At 45.7% G+C, this 22,775-nt stretch overlaps 1 protein-coding gene across 6 annotated transcripts; it reads right to left on the reverse strand.

The window, feature by feature from the left end:
• Positions 1-5,417: 5,417 nt before the first annotated feature.
• Positions 5,418-20,121, reverse strand: Znf235 (zinc finger protein 235). Of its 6 annotated transcripts, none has more exons than XM_013146873.3 (5): positions 19,983-20,121; positions 18,443-18,499; positions 12,268-12,394; positions 11,370-11,453; positions 5,418-8,161 (listed from the first exon to the last, which is right to left on the reverse strand). In XM_013146873.3, exons 2-5 carry the CDS (start codon positions 18,455-18,457, stop codon positions 6,189-6,191), a joined length of 2,199 nt encoding a protein of 732 aa, XP_013002327.1. In that variant the 5' UTR covers positions 18,458-18,499; positions 19,983-20,121; the 3' UTR covers positions 5,418-6,188. The 6 variants fall into 6 exon arrangements, with proteins under 6 accessions (XP_013002327.1, XP_063108267.1, XP_063108265.1 ...); XM_063252197.1 differs by having other exon boundaries at positions 12,268-17,649; positions 19,983-20,063; XM_063252195.1 differs by having other exon boundaries at positions 19,913-19,983.
• Between the last annotated feature and the right edge of the window lie 2,654 nt (positions 20,122-22,775).

Here is a 22,775-nt window from a genome sequence, read left to right on the forward strand (position 1 = left end):
GATGATGTTAGCCAATCAGCTTGCCTTGCTTACTTTAACATGATTGGACACTGTACCCGTATATATACCGGTGCCACCCCTGGGCGGAAGAAGAAGCCAGGTAGAAGCCCGGAAGTAAAAGCCCAGAAGGAGCCGCGGAGAGCGGACCGGTAGAGGCTTTGGGGCAGACTGAAGCACAAAAGGAGCCGCGGGGAGCGGACCAGAGGAGGCTTCAGCTGGGAGAACCCAGGGCAGGCTGTACGGAGAAGGAAAATAAAAAGAAAAGGTTGTCCACTACCAGACTTTGTCGTGTGTCCTTCCTGCCGGCCGGGAGCGGACATCGACATTTGGAGGCCCGCCCGGGGACTGATCACCCCCGAGACGTGGAAGTGGACAACGCTCCAGTACAGAGCTGCGAGACAGGTGAGTTGGGGATAAGCCTGGGCTCTGGGTGGCGCGCACCTACAGGGCTTTTAGACTCCCCTCAGGCTCACGCGTAAGTGGCGGATTCCTTGGGCCTCACGCGGTGAGTAACATATTAAAAGATGGGAAACATGTTAGGTGGCAACACTAAGAGCGAGGGTGGTTGTGGAGAAAGCTCTCAAGAGCTTACAAAAGTACGCAGGGTATCTGAGCAGGCCCAGTCAGGGAGCTCCCGAGAGGGGTCCGTCAAGGGGAACAAGGATGCTAAGGAGGAGGACGGGGCTCTAGCCTCGGAGTCGTCTGACTCCGAGGACGAGGGAAAGTTGAATGGCAAGGAGGCCAAAGAGACCAGCTGTCAGGAGCCTAAATCGCTCAATAAGGAGTCGCAGGGTTCTTTTCCAGCGTTGCCCCGCGAATTGCGCTCTGCTCAACCTGGTCTGCGGAGGAGTAGAGAGCTCCTGAGCGCTCCCCGGCGCGAGAGGGAGGCGATCCCTCGCCACGAGGCGGCCGCCTGGGAGCTCCCTCCCCTTTCGCCAGAACAGGAAGTGATGCACGGGCCCCCATTTTCCGCCCAATCACGGCCGCTGTCTTATGCTCCGCCGCCGGCGGGTCGGTATTTTTACAGGCGGCTTTGGCAGGGGGGACGCTTGTCTCATGAGGTACATCCACCTGGGATAGATAGTGGCCCCTACGGGATATTTCCTGTACAAGTAGCTATGGGCCAGGGACGCAATGTATGGGAGCCTTTTGAGATAAAGCAGATTAGAGAACTTAAAAATGCAGTTACAACCTTTGGGCCGACTGCGCCTTACACCATTGCCATGCTGGAGAATCTGTCTTCTGGGCCCCTCACCCCCGCGGACTGGATTCAGCTGGCAAAGGCGTGTCTGCCCTCGGGCAGTTACCTGGATTGGCGAGCCTGGTACGCAGAGTTCTCTGCAGAGCAGGCTGAGAGAAACGCCAATCGGGGAAACCGGGGGTGGAACAAGGAAATGCTTATGGGAGAAGGTCGGCACGCTGATGACCAGACCCAGTTCCCCGGCGCTGTCTATGAACAAATCAATGCCATAGGGCTCCGCGCCTGGAAACAGGTAAGTGGTGCCGGAACAGCCTCCTTGTGTCTTTCAAAAATAATTCAGGGTACCACAGAGCCATTTGTTGACTTTGTGGCCCGAATGCAAGATGCTGCCGATAAGATATTTCCTGATCCCGGAGTGGCTCAACCGCTGGTAAGACAGCTGATTTTTGAGCAATGTACAAAGGAGTGCAAGGCAGCGATAGCTCCTCATAAGAACAAGGACCTCAACGCCTGGATTAGGATACGCAGAGAGATAGGGGGGCCGCTCTCCAACTCGGGAGTGGCTGCTCTCCTGGCCGCGGCTGTACAGCAGAGGGGACCTCGCGGGTTAGAAGGGGAATGTAAGGCTAAAGGGTGTTTTGCCTGCGGGGAGCCAGGACACATTAAACGTCATTGCCCAAACAATGCAGATGCTAGGCCTCGCCCTAGGAATGAAGAACCATATGTTTGTGGGCGATGCAAAAAGGGATCACACAAAGCTGAGGAGTGTAGGTCGGTCTTTGATGCTCAGGGCAACTGTATTTGTGGACAAGATGCTACAGGGCCAAAAAACGGCCAGAGGGGGCCCCCTTCACAGGCGGGCCCCCGCCCCAGAGACAGGACAGCTCAGGATGGCAGCCTTCAACAAGGGCCACCCCTGGGTCAGCAGGTGTGGACCTCAGTGTCGCCTCCAGACTTATACAGAAGGTCACCATTAGGATGGATGGCGTTAGGACCCTAAATGACATGCAAAAGCTATTGGGAGACATTAATTGGATTAGGCCATATTTACATATACCAAATTCAGATCTCAAACCCCTGTTCGACCTTCTGAAGGGAGACCCAGATATAGCCTCCCACAGGAGGCTCACTCCTGAGGCAAGAGCTGCCTTACAGAGAGTGGAAAAAGCCTTAGGTGGGGCTACCTTACACAGAATTGAACCAGGGCGACCCTTTGATGTCTGTTTGCTACAGACTAGTCTACAGCCTACAGCGGTGATTTGGCAGAAAGGACCACTACTGTGGATACACCCTAAGGTCTCACCTGCAAAAGTCATAGAGCATTACCCGGAGGCAGTCGCTTCATTGGCCCTTGAAGCGCATGATAGAGCTGTCCAACATTTTGGCTCAGGACCACAAGCCATCCGAGTACCCTATACCGCCAGCCAGATCAAGACCCTGGCTGCCTGCATAGATACCTGGACCATTCTGAGATGTGTTTTCCATGGGGATATAAACAATCAATACCCTAAAGACCCTATCTTGTCATTTGTCACTCAGCACCCTATAATTTTTCCAAAGGTTACTGCCTCTGAGCCATTAGTCCCAGCAACTACAATATACACAGATGGCTCCAAGACGGGGATAGGCGCCTATGTGATCCTAGGCAAGCCCCCGGTTACCATACAATTTAAACCAGATCAGCCTCAGGTGGTAGAACTGCAGATCGTTAAAATGATTCTTGAACGGTTCTCAGAAGCCATTAACATTGTCTCCGATTCTAGGTATGTGGTCAATGCTATGCAAGTGCTTGAGACTGCCAGTTTAATTAGATCCACTTCCACAGTGGCTGGACTGTTCCTGTCTATCCAGACATTGCTTCAGAACAGACACCATAAGGTCTTCACCACCCACATAAGAGCACATACATCCCTGCCAGGGCCCATGGCACAGGGGAATGCGGCTGCTGACACTGCCACTCGCCCGTTATAGATTTTTACCTTACTAACACCAATCGAGCGAGCCCGTGCCTTCCATGATAAATTTCATGTTAATGCCAGGACACTAGCAAACCATTTCCATGTTTCTAGAGCAGATGCATGAGATATCGTGCGACTGTGTGACTCCTGTGCCACATACAAACCTGCCATACCGATGGGAGTAAACCCTCGAGGTTTGATCCCTGGTGATGTTTGGCAGATGGACATCACACATATACAGGAGTTTGGGACTCTTAAATATGTTCATGTTTCCACAGACACCTGTTCTCACGTCATATTCGCAACAGCAGAAACAGGTGAAAAAGTGTCTAATGTGATCAATCATTGCCTGGCAGCTTGGGCCGCATGGGGCAAACCAAAAATATTAAAAACTGATAATGGACCAGCCTATATAGGCAAAGCCTTCAATGAGTTCTGCAAAATGATGGAGGTTCAATTAAAACATGGTATCCCATACAATCCCCAAGGTCAAGGAATCATTGAGAGGGCTCATAGAAGCCTCAAAGAAATTTTACAAAAACAAAAAGGGGGAGTACGCCAAGGCCTGGCCCCAAAGGCACGATTATCCATGGCACTATTCACACACAATTTTTTAAATTTAAATAATGATAATCGCTCCCCAGCTGTGGAGCACTGCAACCCTTCCCCCAACCATAAAGGGTGGGTGAAGTGGAAAGATGTCCTGACAGGACAATGGATGGGCCCGGATCCAGTGGTCAGCTGGAACCGAGGCGCGGTTTGTGTTTTCCCACAGGAATCGGGACGAGAACCACTGTGGATACCGGAGAGACTGACACGGGCGACAAAGCCCGCGACTGAAGATCAGACCTGCCCTACCGGAGATCCATCACAGACCAACCAACAAGATGAATAGAAATAGCGGTAGCCCGAAATGGACAAGAAGATCCTCAGGCATATGCATGGCTTGCTCAATTGGCCCACGACCGAGTCTAGATATGGCGGGCATCCCTCATTCTCCTCCATAAGGTGACAATACACAGCAGGGTAGGTGAGTCAATGACGGGTAAGAGCGTGCCTCCCCAGCACGACTCGACCTAAGCCAGGCCCTACCCCATCCTGCACGTAAGCCGCTGGACTGTTAGATGCTGCCCAGGTCTAAATTTCTCTCCGAGGGGATTTCTTTACGGAGAGGAAATGAGTGCAAGCTTGTGTGCATCCAGGTTCCGTCCAGTTTGTGCCTGGCCCTAGAAAAAGGACGAGGGCCTCAGGGCCTTGGCAGACCATGGCATGGCCAACCAGGGTCTAAGCCAAGGACCTACGGTGGGCCTATACATAGGGCATAAGCCTCTGCACCCAGTCCAGGAAGGGCTACGATGCGCACATTCATAAAAAATAAAATAGGGGGAGATGTTGGGAGCCGCGTCTGTGATAGCTCGCCTTGCGCGGCGGACGTGCGGCCTGTGGTAAAGAGCAAAGCCTGAGGTAGATTACCCCTCCCATCGAATATGTTAGTTTCCTGCTTACCGCGTAAACAACCCGCTCAACAATATAGTCTGCCTGGCAACTGATGATGTTAGCCAATCAGCTTGCCTTGCTTACTTTAACATGATTGGACACTGTACCCGTATATATACCGGTGCCACCCCTGGGCGGAAGAAGAAGCCAGGTAGAAGCCCGGAAGTAGAAGCCCAGAAGGAGCCGCGGAGAGCGGACCGGTAGAGGCTTTGGGGCAGACTGAAGCACAAAAGGAGCTGCGGGGAGCGGACCAGAGGAGGCTTCAGCTGGGAGAACCCAGGGCAGGCTGTACGGAGAAGGAAAATAAAAAGAAAAGGTTGTCCACTACCAGACTTTGTCGTGTGTCCTTCCTGCCGGCCGGGAGCGGACATCGACAGAACGTGACAAAACTAAGGTCCTACCGGTTGACTGTGTCCCCTGCAGTTCCGATGCTGAGAATTCGATCCTTAATACCAGTGTTGAGGTGAGACCTTTAAGAGGTGACAGATAACTGAGCCACGGATGCTGCTATTGTGGGAACAGGGTCCTCATCATGGGGTTGAGTCAGCACCCCCTTCACCCCCTCCTGGCCCACTATGTGCTGCCAGGAAACAGAATGCACTAGAGAGGAGTTTGTCTCCTGCAGACCCCTGGACCTTCAACTTCCAGGGCCTGACTCCAGAACTGTAAAAGTTCAATTTCTATTCAGTCTAATTCCCCAGTCTTGGGGATTTTGTCACAGCACCACAAAACAGGCTGACCCAGTCACAGTCAGTAACCACTTTGACCATTTTCAGTTACTTTAATGAATTAGGGCCCCCAAATTCTAATCGTATAAAATGTAGTGTCACATTAATAAAAAAAAAGTGCTTTTCAGTTTATAAAGTACAAACAATACCAAAAATTACACTATATGATTGATACACTTCACACTTGATCATAGACTGTGATGGTTGGGAGAGATTTGTGTCCTTTGTCCAAATCTGTGCTACTGTGGATGCAGTACTGACTCCTCATACCTATTTCCTGAAACTGTCACTAAGGAGTGCTAATTTTCAATACTGTATGCTTTTCTGAAATTGTTATTAAGGCTACTTTCAGGATTCCTTATGAATATAAATTGACGACCAGCATCTTTATACCCAGGTCCTAATTACACGGATTTTTCCCTTCCTTCCGAAACTGTAGGCCCTGTTCTGAGCCGAGCGTAGCTCTGCACGGCAGAGGCACGGTGAGGAGAACCTCCCAGTGGGAGTTACACTTTCCTTGACATGGGTTCTGTCAATCATAATTTCAGTAAAGTCCTGCCCCGAATCTTCATTCATAAGGCCTCTCTCCGGCTGTATCTCATCCTGAGAATGGTGACACTTTGGAAGTCTGTATAAACTGACCACATTTATTGAACAAGTAAGTCTCTCTTCTGTTAAATCTGTTAAATTGGTAAGGAATTAATGAGAGTCTTAAAGCACAGCATTTAAGAGCCTCTGAATTCCGAGGTCCTCCCACAGCCAAGCAGGCTGTGTAGGCAGTCAAGGCTTCTTCACATCTCAGTCCTACAGGTTCCCTCCGGGGTGGACCCGCTGATGGTAGACCAGATGTGACCTCTGGCTGAAGCCCTTGCAGCAGATGTCACAGATGTAAGGCCTCTCTCCGGTGTGGACCCTCTGGTGGGTGTGGAAGTGGGAGGCCTGACTGAAGCCCTTCCCACACTGCTGACACGTGTAGGGCTTCTCTCCAGTGTGGACCCGCTGGTGAGCGCTGAGACCCGCGCTCCAGCTGAATTCCTTCCCGCACTCCTCGCACTTAAACGGTTTCTCACCGGTGTGGATGATCTGGTGGACTTGAAGATTTGACCTCTGGCTGAAGGCCTTCCCACACGTGTCACATTTGTAGGGTTTTTCCCCAGTGTGGACTCTCTGGTGGGCTTGCAGGTGTGAGGCCTGGCTGAACCGCTTCTGGCACGCATCGCATTTGAATGGTTTCTCCCCGGTGTGGACACTCTGATGGGCCTGAAGGTTTGAGGCCTGACTGAAGCCCTTACCACACTCCTCACACTTGTAGGGTTTCTCCCCCGTGTGGACTCTCTGGTGATTGTGGAGATTCAGGCTCCAGTTGAAGCGCTTCCCACACACTTCACATTTGTACGGTTTTTCTCCAGTGTGGACTCTCTGGTGGGCTTGAAAATAGGAACTCTGACTGAAGCCCTTCCCACACACATTGCACTGAAAAGGTTTTTCTCCTGTGTGGACCCGCTGATGGCTCTGGAAACTGGAGGCTGAACTAAAGCCCTTTCCACACTCCTCACATTTATACGGTTTCTCTCCCGTGTGCACTCGCTGATGGCTGTGAAGATTAAAGCTCAAGCTGAAGCACTTTCCACACTCGTCACACTTGTATGGTTTCTCCTCAGTGTGGACCCTCTGATGGGTATGAAGATTTGAGCTGCAGCTGAAGCGCTTCCCACAGTCGCCGCACCTGTATGGTTTCTCTCCGGTGTGGATTCTTTCGTGAGCCTGGAGATGGGATCGCTGGGTGAAGCCCTTCCCACAGACCTCACACTTGTAAGGTTTCTCCCCGGTGTGGACTCTGCAGTGAATGTTGAGATCGGTGCTGCGACTGAAGCCCTTCCCACAGCTGTCACACCTGTAGGGTTTCTCTCCCGTGTGAATGGGCAGGTGCGCATACAGGTGCGAGCTCTGATTAAAGCTCTTACCACACTCGGGGCATGTGTAGGGCTTCTCCCCCGTGTGAACCCTCTGATGGGTCTGCAGATTGGAGCTCTGACTGAACCCTTTGCCGCACTCGTGACACCAGTAGCGCTTCTTCCCCGTGTGGATGTTCGGTTGACCAGGAGGACTGTAACGGGCATCCTCCGCGGACACACTGCACCCAGGGGACTTCTCTCCCAAGTGCACCTGCTGATGGCATTCAAGGCTGGAGCTGTCACTGAAAGCTGCTTCACATTCCCTACGCTGGCACAGTCTCTGTCCGCTGTGGACACAGTGTGGGGTGAGTGGGGACATCTGCAGGATGTCTCTACCACAAGGGCTGCCGCTGTCAGCTTCATCTGTTTCCAACAGTACAGAATCACCGTGGTGCTGGGAGACACAACTTAAGATGTCAACACATGGAACCAAGATACATAACTGGTTCTCCATCTGAGTTGGCTTATAGTTTTTTTGGTGGCTCTGCGTCTCACTGAGATATATTTTACTCCAAGGACTCCGAGTGCTTTTGGTTGGAAATTCTTGATTTTCAGTAACACTGGAATGATCCCCTAGAAGACTCATGAGACAGCTGTCCTCTACAGATGCCTGATAAGATTCTTCCACTCCCACATGGCAGGCGGAGTCACACTGCTCGGGGAACCAAGCATTCTTTCCTTGAGTACTTGTTATGAAGTCCTGACTTTGGGTTAGTCTGTTTAGAACGCATCTCTTGATTTGCCAGTGAGAAAGTTCTGCCAGTGAAAAGCACCCCAACCCTGCTTCATGAAGAATCTCCATCCTCATTGGGTTTCTGCTTTCTGAAAGGACAAAAAAATTAAGGAATTAAGGGCAGAAAGTGACATCAGCAAGGAAGAAAGTAGGAAGCTCAAAGTCTCTATTTCTCTTTGGCAACATTAAAAAAAAAAAAAAAAACTATAGGCAAGCTAAAATAAATCTGTAGAGCCAGGCGTGGTAGTGCACTCCTATAATCTCAACACTTAGGAGGCTGAGGCAGGAAGATCGTTGCAAGTTTGAGACCAATTTGGGCTACAAAGTGAGTTCAAGGCCAGTATGAACTGTACAGAGAGACCCTGTCTCAAAAATAAAATAAACGTGTAGGAACTCTGAAAAGGTTTATAGCAACACAGAAAATGTTGAATCAAGAAACAGCCACATTTAAAAAAAAAGAAATTTAGGAGGCCCAGGGTGAGGCCTTGAGGTCTTCTCTGGTCTCTTCTGAACATGTGTCTTACTGGATCCACTGTTCAGTTTACTCACCTACTTTTCGTGGTGTGGGCTAAGGAACCAGTGGTCCAGCGCCCTCCCTGGAGGGAACAGGGAGCACCTCACTTGCACTACCCTAACCTGTCTGGGAGTTACATGAACACTGAGATCTTTGCCTGACACACAGCCAGGATGAGAAGATGCCCTGGAAAGCAACAGTGGGCACCACTCAGCAAAACAGCAGGGATCACAGACCTGCAACAGCCTTGGGAAGGCGTAGGTGAGGGGACAGAGCAGAACACCAAAGGCCCTGCGATGCCAGGGTCTGGTGTCTGAGAAATTAGGACCTTTAAAAGCATCGCGTGTGAGAGGAAGATGGAAAAGCAAACACCCACCTCAGGCAAGACCCAGGCACAGAAAACACGGGAGACCTCAGCGCTCACCTGGGCAGACCGCACGGCTCAAAGTACACCCTGGCGGTCAGTGAGGGTCTTCCCTCAAAAACAGGAAGAAGGCGAAGACTAGGAAAGGGGGCCTTTTTATCAAGTGCCTAATCGTCAACAAAAGATTGACAACATACAAAGAAACAGGGAACAAGAACTCACTCAAAGGTGCAAAATAAAATCTCTGGATTCAAACTTAAAGGAGCACTGAACTATAACTTACCTGACAGTAATTTTAAAATTATTTTAATATGCTCAATGAGCTACAGAAGAATATTGATCACCAAAAAAAGTCACAAAAATGATGCATGAACAAAACAGAACTATCAGCAGAGGTAAAAATTAAAAATGTGAAGAAAACTGAGTGAACTTGAAAATGGACTGATGACCAATTTTGACAGAATTTATGGACTGTCACCAAAGAGATGATAAACACATAACGGGGGTCCCAGAAGAAGGGGGAGCTAATGTATTAAAGGGGAAACTCCCACACGGGGGAGGAGAAATGAATATGAAAATCCAAGAAGCTTAAACTTTAAGACTGAACCCCGAAAGACACACTGGAACCAGCTGAACCATCAGAGACAGAGACACACACCAGGGGCCCTCAGGAAAATTATGAGCAGATTTCTCAGCACAAAACTTGCATGCCAGGGCAGTGAGATGATTTAAAGTGCTGGCAAAAAGCAAAAACTGTCAACTGAGAATATTGTGTCCAGAAAGACTGTCTTTTGAAAATATGGAGAGGGCCGGGGATTTAACTCAGTGGCATAAGCGCCTGCCTGGCAAGCACGAGGTCATGAGTTCAATCCCCAGTACCAAAAAAAAAAAAAAAAAGAACAAGACAAAAGAGAACATTAAGAAAGCCACAAAAATGCTGTAACAACAAAATGCAAAATGCCAACAGTTGTCACCATGTGCAACCATAGTGTACAGAATGAAAAATTGGGGCTGGGGGTTTAGCTCAGCAGCATAAGCGCCTGCCTTGCAAGCAGGCAGTTGTGAGTTCGATCCCTGGTACCAATAAAAACGAAAAAGACAAAAAGAAAAAAAAATTACTTGGCGATGGGTTCAATCCCAGCAAAGCCAGAGGGGCTATCTCAACTGAGAGCACCCAGCCCAGGGGAGACTTCCCAGAGCAGCCCGAAACCAGCCCAGACCGCTCTTAAGAGACGAAAGGAACACCTTCACTAATCTAAACTTCCCTTCTCCCATAGCCTGTGGACCTCCGCTCCAGTTCATTCACTTCAGGCAAGCCCTCCAGAGACAGGAAGTCTTGCTGTAAATGTTAACAGATTAAACTCTCCAGTACAAAAACACAGATTGAAAAGATGGATTTAAAAACTAAGAATCGCACAAGTTTAAATATCGCACGGTTTCCCTTATACAAGATGCCCAAATTATACATACCAAGCAAAATAAAAGGTAACAGGGAGCAGGGACTAGACCTTTCTTCAATGGGAGGGGAGAAAAGGGAATGAAGAAAGAATTATGATTTGTTACGTACTCCACAGAAGAAATGTGAGCATTGTGTTCTGGAATCGTGTACAAATTTTTAAAAATAAAATGACTGTATGATAAAAAAGAACTATGAACCAAATATAAGTTTTGCTCTAAAGACATAAATACGTTTATAGTGAAAAAGTGGAAGAAGATGCTTTGCGCTCAATAATTAAAAACAAGCAAGGGCAGCTGTACTGGTATCAGACAAAATGGGCATTAAGATGTAAAGAACGTTACTTACTGATTAAACTCAACTCCCCAAGACTTAACAGTTATAAACAGACAGCTACAGTGTGATGACAAGTTAATACCACTGTGAACTCAAAAATGGTTAAAATGTTAAAGCGTGTTATCAATTGTACAACTAAAAACCCAACAAGAGAATAAGTCCGGTGGGACAGAGCTCGGTCATTATTTACAGCATGTTGAGCACAGAGAGTGAAGGGAAGCATTGTAAGCAGGCTGGACACACGGGACTGCTCACGAAGTGACTTCTGAGCAGATGGACGAATGGAGTCAGGGCTGGAAGTTACTGGATTACAGTCAGAGAAAAGGAAAAGGCTGTGACACATCATCATCATGTTTGAGTGTGATGAGACCAAGGAGTGGGAAATGACGGGAGAAGAATGTGGAACAGTGAGGTCAGGAGAAGGAAGGAAGCTTTGTGACCTTCCAGCACCTTAGACAGGCCGGGTTTACCGAGTGAAAGGGAGGCGGGGAGGGTCGGAGCGGCAGAGACCACAGCCAGGGCCTCTGGGCGGCAGGCGGGGAAGAGACCACTCCGAACGGGGGCCGAGCCGGCGATGGTCACTTGCGGGGCCCCAGCAGCACAGCTGTCTCCTGCTCGAATGCCTACCTCTTTGGGTTTGGATCTCCGTCACCCACAGCTTTCCCTCTCTCTCTAACTGGGATATCATATCGGGTTTGAAGGACTGGTGTCCTGTGAAATGACACGATTTACAGGAAAATGTTAAGGGCAGGGAGTACCGAAGGGTTACAGCTCAGTGTCACCACGCCTGCCTGGCAAGCGCGAGGTCCTGAGTTTGATTCCTGATACCAAAAAAAAAAAAAGTACTGAAAAATTTTGGTTCTCATCCCAGAAAATAAGCCTCTATTCTGCTCCACCAAGAGATATTAAACATTTTTATCATGACACAGTGTACAAAAAATACACTTATTGACATTAGAAAGACAAACTACTGAAATAAGAGATTCAATGATCTGTTTTTGCTGTTGTTTTTTGTGGTACTGGGGATCGAACTCATGACCTCACACTTACCAGATGGGAGCTTGTGCCGCCGAGCTAAACCCCCGGCAATGGTCTGTTTCTAACCAGTGTGCTTTAACCGCAATCACCTAGTTACTGCTGTGACACAGCGGCACTGACAATATCACTCTTATTTCACAACATAAATGCTGGCTACTAAATTTCATGACCCACCAGTGGATTATGATTTATAAAGAGATGAGAAATAGGGACCCGGGGACTGCTGAGGGCTCCTGTTCATTTGTGCTTCATTTACAAAGACAAATTTGCCTTGGAATGAAGATCAGCGACTCCGTCTCTATACTCCACAGGACAAGAAAAGTGCTGCGAGGAATTTCACTGGGGGAACTGTCCCATGCAGAGGCCACGGGTGCCACTAACTAGACTGTGACAAACTATCCCGCTCTAAACACCACCAAGTTAACGGCACCAAGACGGAGAAACCCTCCACAGGGAGAGGGGGCCAAGTGGTCAGCGAGGGCCTCACCCACGGCAAGCAGGTTCCTGAAGTTCTCCAGCATCACGTCCCGGTACAGCTTCCTCTGGGCAGAGTCCAGCAGCCCCAGCTCCTCCTCGCTGAAGACCACGGCCACGTCCCTGAAGGTCACCGCCTCCTACAGCATCAAACATGTGCTATCGAGATTTTGTACTCATTGGCCACCTGGACCATACCAAAAATGCTTATGTGTGTGTGTGTGGTGACAGGGGTTTGGAAAAAAATATGGTGTCCTTTAGATACTGAAGTTCCTAGAATGGTCACTGTTCCATCACGTTGTCACATATTTTATAATCTGAGTGCCAATCTTGTCAAAATGTGGTTGATACTGTACCAATCAGGTCAGCAGTGCCAATCTCCTCTCACTGGGCAGTACAGACCGAATGGACCTCATCCAAAAATCCAAAATGCTCCGAACTGGACATTTTTTGAGAGGTGACACCACTGAAAGAGTTTTAGAGCATCTGGAATTTCAGGTTAGGGATGCTTAGCCAGAAAAGTCTATGCCACTATTCCTTTTTTTTTTTTTTTTTTTTTTTTTTTTTGTATTTTTTTTTTTTTTATTTAAAGAAAAGGAAACGAAAAAAAAAATACATGGGGATTAAAGAAAAAAAGGGTAGAAAAATAATACTAAATTACAGACAAACAAAAGGTAAGAAATTGCCAGTTGATAAGTTACAAATTGTCTTCTTCGAAATGGCTGTTTAGGTTATAGAATTAAAGTATTTAGAATGACATTCAAAAAAGTGACCCTACAAACCATTCTGCTCTATGGCCGAACAAAAGCTCCGTAATATGATTATCAGTCCCACCTATTTGTTTTACATCTCTAAGAGGATAAGGTTAACCATATCAAAACAGAACAGAACATTTAAAAAAAAATAAAAAACAATTTAAAGAAATACAGATTTCAAAGCAAGTCCACTGGAGATCTACCTTATCTAACTGTCTCTAGCTTCTTACAGATAGTTGTCCCTAACTTCACCCACTTTCTATACTTATTGCATATTATAGAACTAATCAAATCATTACAGGATGATGGAGTCTTTTTAGGTCCTCAAGTTCCAAATTAGGGAAGACATTTCCAACTACCATCGCATCTCTCATTCTCTTTGTGATAGCCGTCCCCATCTCTGCATATGCTGAAGTTGAGCTGAAGAAACCAGTCCAGAGTCATTTTAATCAGCAAGCAATAGATTGCTAGAATTTATATTATAATGCTACAAAATAAGCCTCGGGTTTTTCAGGTCTCTTCCTCAGAGTATTTGTTCCTATCCTCTCTGTATTATAGGGAAAACCAAGTCATAACAAGACAGCGAAACAATTTCCTAGATAAACATGCAATGGATAAGACTTACAAAACTATAATATAAATGATCTTCCGTAGCTACTATGTTTTCTCTTGTTATTTTCAATAGATTTGTCGACAACACTGGCTTATTATAGTTAAATATACTATCACCTATTTTTATAAAAACTTATCTTTGACTGCATTGTAGTATTTGAGAGCTGTTACTGATTCATACCAGTATGGATATCCTTTACATCCTGTCATGCTCAGAGTAGTTTCCTCTACTTTTAGGGTTGATTCTAACACGCATACGGATTTCAAATAGGATCAGTCAAGGCCAACCAATAGTCTTATGATTCAGATACAATTAAGATCAGTCATAGTAAGACAATGTAAGTAATACAGGATTTCAGCTTAAGTCAATAGGAAAGTAAGGATGGTTACCATGGTATAACCTGCTATTTTTGGTTCTAGAGGTCTGTGTCCTCAAATCTGATATGAGTGGACAGACCAGAACAAATTTAATTCAATCTAAATATGGCACTAGGACTACTGTGTCTTTTAAATCGTTATACACCATTAGCAATGACCTCTGCTTTTTTTTTTTTTTAAATATAGTTTCAGAGCTGTCTCTACCAAAGACTAGCTTACCGTCTCTGCCTCATGTCTGCTACTCCACTTTTCTGCTATAATTTGTCCACCTTATTCCCTCATTCCATGGTCTGCCCCGTACACTGAGGCCTCTCTGCCACTGTAGCTGTAATCCTGATATCTCTTCCTCTCTTTCTCTGTAATGTCCTTCAGCACTCTCTGTAGGGTTGGATTGGTGGCCACGAACTCCCACAGTTCCTCCTTGTCTTGAAAGTATCTTATTTCTTCATTAATTTTTAGAGAGAGTTTTGATGGATATAAGAACTTAGGTTGCATATTTTTTTCCTTCAGGACTTAGAATATTTCTCCCCACTCCCTTCTTGACTTAAGAGTTTGTGTTGATAAGTCTGCCGTTATTTTGATAGATTTCCCGTTATAGGTAACCTGCATCTTTTCTCTGGCTGCTTTTAATATTCTGTTTTTTTGGTGGATTTCTGGGATCTCGATTATTATATGCCTAGGCGTAGATCTGTTTTGGTTGTAGGTAGCTGGCGTTCTGTATGCTTCTTTTATCTGGATATCATTTCTTTTTGCTATACATGGGAAATTTTGCTTTAATATCTCTGTGAATATTTTTTGTATTTCATTTTTGGATGTTCCTGCTTCCTCATTCACATTCTTTATTCTTAGGTTATGCATCTTTTTATCATCTTCCAGTTTTAGAATTGCTTCTTTCTGGTTCCTTGTTATTTTTAAGAGGCTTTTTCTTTCACGTTCATAAGCCCTAAATCTCTCTTCAAGTTTCAGAAGGTTGTCTTTAGTTTCTGTCAAGGCATTTTGCCAATATTCAATGGAGTTTTTAGTTTCCTGATTTTCTCTTTGGATCTGTTTCATGTATTCTAAGTTATGCTTAAATTCTTCAGATGCTTCTCTTTCTTTTCTGATTTCCTCAGTTCTTCCATCTGTGTTCTCTTGGGCAGGGCTTGTCATTTCTTTAATTAATCTCTTTATATCTTGCCTCACTTGGATCAGGAGTACATCTTTAAATTCCTCTATGAGATCATGTAAATACTTTTTAATTTCGGCTGATGCTGAGTTGAGCAATGGATGGTTACTGTGCTTGTTCTCTTCAGTGTTTAGTTCTCTTGGGTTTAATTTCTCCTGTTGAACAGCTGGAGATTTTTTTTTATTTTTATCTCTTGTCATGTTTCTGGTTTCTTTCAGACTGTCCTGGAGTTCTCTGGCCCTCTCCGAATTGCTTAGGGCCTTTCAGAAGCGTGCCGGCTTGAGTTTTTGCTGTCCTCCCCAATTTGCTGTTATCTGGGGTAGGCTGGGATGCAGGGGCGGTTCAGTCTAGTCTCTAGCCTCTGTGTCAGTTAGTTCATAAATTAGGCTGTACTTTCTGGTTGTCACTGAGTTGTGACCATTCTGCATCCGCCCATTGGGCCCCAAGCAGAGGCCTGATCTAGCCCCAACAGCTCCTGCCAGTTCTCCCTGAATCAGAAGCAGCTGGGTAATGGCACAGGATTCTGCCCAGGTCCCAGCCGTTCTCTTCCAAACCTCTCTGTGATAGGAGCTCTAGAAAAGCAGATCTGCCCAAAACCAAGATGGCTCCCACTAAGTTCTCCGTGCGGAGCTGAAGCCAGCAAGCAATCAGACTCTGCCAGGACTCAAGATGTCTTCCACCAGCCCTCCCTACAGGGGGTCCTGGTGATGTCACCAAGCTGCGATTTCTGCCGCCAGGCTAATATGTCTGCACCAGATTCTGTGTTATTGATTTCCCCGTGGTGGCGGGCCAGCTGTTCTCTGGCCAAACCCAGCCGCCACGGGGTTTTCTATACTCACCAGAGTCCGGTGCAAGTCCCCGCTCCGGGACCGCCACACACCAAGCCATCCACTTTTCCCCACCTCGCGGCTCAGCGCTGACTGGTCAGATTTCTGTGCACCGTTTAGATTCGAAACGCCAGAGCTCTGTACATCTGCTCTGGTGCAGCGGTGCAGAACTGGCTGCCGCCTGGAGTCTCGATCTGAGTCTCAGTTTCCGCAGTCCCCAAAAGCAACTCAGCTTTTCGTGTTGGGTCCACGAGTCTGTTCGTTGATTTAAGGGCGCGGGATTTGCAGCCTCCGGTCTCAGCACGACTTTAAATCCTCCAGCTGTACTGTCTTGGTTGATAAGAATCGCTATGGATTTGTCTGGTCCTCTCCATGCTGTCTTTTTTTTTTTTTTTTTTTTTTTTAGCTTTGAGTTTGAATTCTCTGGAGAGATTCTTCGCTCGATCCCCTAGCACGCCGCCATTTTTTCTCCACCCCCTATGCCACTATTCCAAAATCCAAAACTGTCTGAAACCTGAACCACTGCAGGTCCCAAGCCTTTCAGATAAGGGGTGCCAAATAACTCCCCAGGGCAGATAACGTAGTTCATTCTCTGTATTCCCAGGATCTATAACCACGGCAGCATTCAGGGCCCAGGTGAGGAGCACAGCTCGGGAAACGGCCTCAGTGAACAGTCCCAGGCCCTTGGCTGAGTCTTTAACTTCTTAGCACCTCAGCTTCCTGGTCTGTGTCACAGGACTTACATCACGAGGTCTCTGAAGAGACGGAGGACCCGACTTAGGACAGGATCTGATACGGGTGCCCCAAAATGCCAGTATCATTCCATCACCTATTTGATTCTGTTCATGGCTGCCGAGTACTCTATAAAAGTGATGATCTATAATGTATTGATCATTACAAATAAATAATTCAATAACTTTATTATAAAACAATGCTGCAAGAAGCATTTTTACACAGATCTCAGCTAACTTTGTCCAGTTATTTTGTTACAATAAGCGGCTAAAAAAAATGCATCTTCATTTTGCTAATGGCTACTTTCCCAATTAATTTGTCCTGTAAGAGCACATGTGTCTATGATTCGCCACTATTTTTTTAAAATATTGAATAATTTGGCAACCAATAAAAACAGTACTTTTTTATAACTTCCATTTATTTAATTAAAAAAGCATTTATGTATCATTTATTCCTTTACTCTCGCAGTCCTGCTGGGGTGACTTACGTGTCAGGAAGATTCCAATCATGAACACTAAACCTTTCAGGCAAAGGTAACTTCCCATGCCTATCTTTGTCTGCCTTAAAATTCTGTGTGCGGTGTTTTTCAGCATGGATTCTGAAAAAGATTCTGCTTTTCTGCTCTGTTTTGGAATTGAGCATGTGTGTGCTCACTGACCAGGGGATACCAGTCCTAGGAGAGGAACAGGCGAGGACAGTGCTACTTCGGGAGCCCTCATCCACCGGGACCCACCAGGGTCACGGGGAAATCAGCTTCAGGTCCCCAGTGTTGAGCTCTCTTTTCTTCCTGTTCTCGCAGTGCCTGAATGGCGATCTGAAAAATCTGGCTTAGGCATTAAAAATGTCTAAGCCCCGCGCAGACATCAGCAGGCATCGAAAGCTTTACAAATCCCTCTTTTCACCGAGCTGATCCATACCTGGAAAGGCTGTTATATTTTAAAAATAAGTATGTACTACTTTAAAATACAGGTTTAAAGCAGATAATTAACTATAAAAATGACTTAGAATTAAAGAAAAAATTCTAGTCTCTTGTTTGCTAACATTACTCCCTCTGAGGTCAGCGTCATCTGAATCCTGTTAATCCAAGCCACGTATAACTCCTTCCGCAAAATAAGGTGCCACACAGGGGAAAACAAGCTTCTATTTTCTTTCTTTCTTTTTTTTTTTTTTTTATCGGTACCGGGTATTGAACTCACAACCACATGCTTGCAAGCGGGCATTTATGCCGCTGAGCTAAATCCCCAGCCCAGCAACTAGTTTCTAAAACATAAAGGATAAAAGTACAGAATCTTCAGACTTCTTCATTGGGGAAAAAAGGCAGTACACACTGTCAGTGCAAATGTCTTCCAAACAGCAAAATTCATAAAGCACAGGAATATGAAGGAGAAAAATAAAATCAGGCAAACTATAGAAAATGAAGTGACCATTTAACTGTAGGTGAACTAACACACAACCTGAAAGCACAAGATTGTACCCAAAGCGCGGCTATGAATTTACACCTGTATGTGCACTGGGAAGGAATGCGGGAAATGAAGGCACTGATTTTTAAGCATGTTTACAAAGTTTTTCCTTTTAAATGAAATTTAACTTTTCACACTGTTATTTGGAAATAAAAGGTGAGAGCCTGGCATTTAACGCTGCCTCTGGTATCCTTTGACTTTTCCCAAGGATGATAAAAATAAGACGTCATTTTAGGAAACATAAAGGCAAAGAACTTACCTGGAACTTGGTCATTGTTCTTTTCCTCTGGAAAAAGGCCGGGTGTGGGCAGGCGGACTGGGGAGGAGAAGACTTCATGAGAGCTGCCGGGTGCTGTTAGAGCACGGTGCGCTCTGGGTGTAACAGGTGCCTCCCTCTCCAGGCAGCCACAGCTGCCCTCAGCTTGGTGAGAAAAAGGGCCAGACTCCTACCACACGCCTGAGCCCCCTCAGCCACCTTCTTCGTTCACAGACAACCCTTCTAACAGTTCTGTCCTCAATGCTTCTTGTCATCATAATGCGGCTAAAATGCCTGGGTGCAAATTCTGCCATCTCTATTTTCTACCAACTAGCAGTGCGAAGCTTGAGCAAATGATTAATGTCTCTGAAACCCACCACACCTCCCTCGCTGTAAATGGGCCAATAATATGCTCTACTTCCTGTACTTTCAAACAAGCAGGTGCTACTACGCTTAAAAAACAAACAAACAAAACTTCCTATTGGAATCTGCTTTTTTGTGTGTTTTTTGTTTTTCTTTGAGACAGGGTCTCGCTATGCATTTCAGGCTGACCTTGAGCTCACTTTGTAGCCCCCGCTGGTCTCGAACTTGCAACAATCCTCCTGCCTCAGCCTCCCTAGTGCTGGGATTATAGGCGTGTACCACCAAGCTCTGCTGGAATGTGCTTTTCAGAAACTCAGAAACAATTGTTTTGTGTGATATGCGCAACTGTCACTCTCAGAAGTTCGGATGTGTGAGGTGTCTCATATACAATTTGTTCCATTAATAACAGTAATTTATCATGGATTTCTTCTCTCTAGAAAGCATAATTACTTGCAAATGATAACCTGGACGCAGCTGACCAAAGTGTCTTTTCCCAAATGTAAGAAACTACATTTTGTGTTGCACAAAATTTCTTAAGGCCTTTCATCATGTCAGGCACTCCGCAAATCTGTGATAGAGCTAGTTTCTCCGTCCAGTATGAACACATGACCTTTCCCCATACTCTTGTTGGAAGAAATCTCCTCCTTACAGAGGCAGCTCCAACGAGTTAAAAAATGTGGGAACAACCCCAAAGCCGGCAACGATCAAAGAAAAGGGGCAGCGGCTCGGCAGCCAGAACTCCACTCCGTCCAGCGCTCACTGACATCGGGGCGCCTCCCCGATGATTACCGCGAAATTCAAGGGAACCTCTAACATTTTCTCTGTCCTACGCATTATTTTAAAGCATCTTACACTTGTACGATTTCCTTTAATTCTCACAAAAAAAGCAACCTGGAAGCCATGAACCCTTGACGGCCACGAGGGAACTAAGCCAAGGCGGGAAGTGACCTGGCCAGTGGCCGCCGCGAGGAAGAGGCAGGGCTGGCCTGAGCGAGCGGAGACTCGGGGCGGCGGGGCGCGGGGGACCTCGGACTCGGGGCGCGCGCGAGCCGCCGCCTCCCGCTCCCCGCCCCCGGCCCTCCCCTGGCTTCTCTGCCCCAGGCCACGGACCCAGGCTCCGCCAGCCGCGCGCCCAGGCCGAGAGGGCTCCAGAGGTCGCTGAGACCCGCGGCGCGCTCACCTTCCCCCCAGCGAAATCACCGGGCCGAGCCCTCCGTCTGGAGCGGAAGTGCCTCCGCCCGCCCCAGCACCGGACTCCATGTCCCCGAACCTCTAAACGGAAGTGCCTCCGCGCTCTCGCACCGCTGGGACTACATTTCCCAGAATGCTCGCGGCGGGCTGGTTTCTGTATTGACTCAGGTAAGTTTGATAGGAGTCATTTCTCTAGTACTATTACCCTCAGATTTCTTCTTTATTCATTTCTTAAAGCGCACACGAAAAAGCGATGGGTAATTTTTAACATATGCAGCGGTATTAGAAACCTGTATTATGAAAATAAGTTAACTCCCACAAAGTGTTTAGGGGAAGCAAAGAGTAGATTAAATTGGTAAGTTAAGAATGACTTTGGCTGAGTTGCGTTGGGCATTGAAGGTAAGGCACACTGCGTTTCACATTTGGAACAAACGCTTGTTGAAAGACAGAAACTGAGTTTACTGCCGAGGGGAGAGCCCCAAATTTTTCTGATTCTGCTAGTCTTTTGTATTGTGACCAAATACTTGACAAAAACAACCTAAAGGAGGAAAGATATATTTTGTCTTATGGTCAGCTAGCTCTATTGCTTTTAGGCCTGTGGTAAGGTAGAAACATTCTGTGGAAAGGCATCCAGGAAGCAAGAAGAAAGGTACCGACCCTGAAAAAGCAAATGCCCTTCAGAGGCATGGCCCCCAGTTACCTGCTTCCTCCATCCAGGCTCCACCTCAGAATAGCCAATGGGTTCATCTACTGATGAGTTTAGCCCCTTCACCCTCCAGCCACTGCTCTAGGCTTCTTTTAATTCAGTCAAACTGACAATCAAGTTTGACCATCACACATCTATTCTTGAAAGACAGCAGTGTAACATCAAAAGGATACTAAAAGGTCAAGAGGAAAAATCGTAATTTCACTATTTTTGCTCCATGCAGGTTAATTAGATGTGATCTACACGGAAGAAAGGGGTACTAAACTGCCAGTAACTTTTGAGTCTTTTCAATTGCGCAGTATGTTTTTATCTTCTTGCCGAGACATCTTTACATGTTTTAACTTCCTAATCATTTCATATTCTACACTCTTACACTGGACTCTGTCAGACTCCACTTTCACCTCAAGCTTTGGGTCATGCTGTTTACCTTTTCTCAATTTCCTGAATACAGTGACACCACCCGGGTCCTAAATCACAGGAATTATATCGAATTGCTGTTTTTGAAAGACATCTCAAGGAATAGTCTTGTTGACAAGGTTGAAGTCTTTTTCTCCTTTCACCGTCCGGAACTCTGCTTGTTCTAATTGTCTTACACCCAGAGGAGATGTTTTAATTGAAATCTTAAATCTTGGTTTCAAAATTATGTCTCTACCAAAAAAATTCTGCATTCTGCTCAATGTAGTAGAAACACTATGTATACATACACTATACTGGAGGCTACGAGCTTGTAGTAGCTGCAGTTAGTGAGCTATTAAATCTCTAAAACCATAAGCCACAAAGACAAACGTGTAAAGAAATGATATTCAATGTGCTATCAAATACATTTCTTTTTAGTTATTGTATGTTTTGATTCCAGGATTTGTGTAAGTCCAAGCTCTCTTGTGAAATTATCTTTTTGTCTGTTTTCTGGAAAGTTTTAATCAATATTATTTCAAAGACTGTCAGGTGACTCCAGTATTTAATCACCCAGGTTCTATTTTTGTTCATTTGCTCCCGATCAAACTTGGTTATCTTTTGAATATCAGATACTAACAATGAAAAATTGTGACTGGTGATTTTTATTATCTTCCATAAAGGACATAATTTTTCTCAGGCAGACAGGTAGTGGAGAGCAGATCACCTTTATTTTATTGATGGATTGATATCTGTTCATGAGATGTGGGCAATGTGGATGATCTCATGCATTTCTGGAAGGAAAATGTTCAATAAATGTTAAATTTAAAATGTCTTTCTTCAGGGCTAGGGATTTAGCTCAGTAGCATAAGTGCCTGCCTGTCAAGTGCAAGATCATGAGTTCAATCCCAGTACCAAAAATAAATAAATAAATAAATAAATAAATAAAATATCTTTCTCCTAAAGAGGTGGAGAGAAAATAATATTAGTTCTCAATTTAATTCCCTCTCTCTATAAGTATCTAAGAAATGTGGCAATCAATCAATCATATAAGCATATCAATGATATTTATTAGTCTGAAGATAATGAAAAAGTTCTAATTTAAAAATAAGCTTTTAATTGAGCACACCTGGCCTTTTAAATTGCTATGGTAAATAAATTTGGTGTGTATGCATATATATGTAGAATATGATTTTCTAGAAGAATGAAGTCAATTATGCAATGTCTCTAACCCTAGATGAATGAGTAATCAAGGGTTCCTGAAACAGCTGTCTCTGAGTTGGTTTGCAGCATGCACAGTGCTGTTTGCCATCTGTTATCTGAAGTCAAAATGCTTCCTCCTGCATAATTACAAAGCCGTGCATAGCGCTTCAGGCTGCTTAAAAAAGGAGTGCTATAGTTGGGCAAACATAACATATATTTTCATCTGCTAGTTCCAAAAATGCATTCCAGTGCAGGAAGAAGGATACTGCGCAAAATGTGCTTTTATGGTTCTCCTGGGAGAAAGGCCACACATCTGCATAGCTTATATCCTTTAAATTATGCATATATCTTTTAAATTATGAATAGTATCTATTATGTAAGCAACAATAATTTGTGTGATTCTGCTATGACAGTAGGTGATTGTGTTACTTCTAGGGTTAATAGGAAAATTGAAAAGCTTCTGTTGTGCTTATTTTTTAT

Source organism: Cavia porcellus, unplaced genomic scaffold (assembly GCF_034190915.1).
Source record: "Cavia porcellus strain 051 isolate PalLab524CR breed Dunkin Hartley unplaced genomic scaffold, mCavPor4.1 scaffold_7, whole genome shotgun sequence".
In the NCBI taxonomy this organism is placed as follows: Eukaryota; Metazoa; Chordata; class Mammalia; order Rodentia; family Caviidae; genus Cavia; species Cavia porcellus.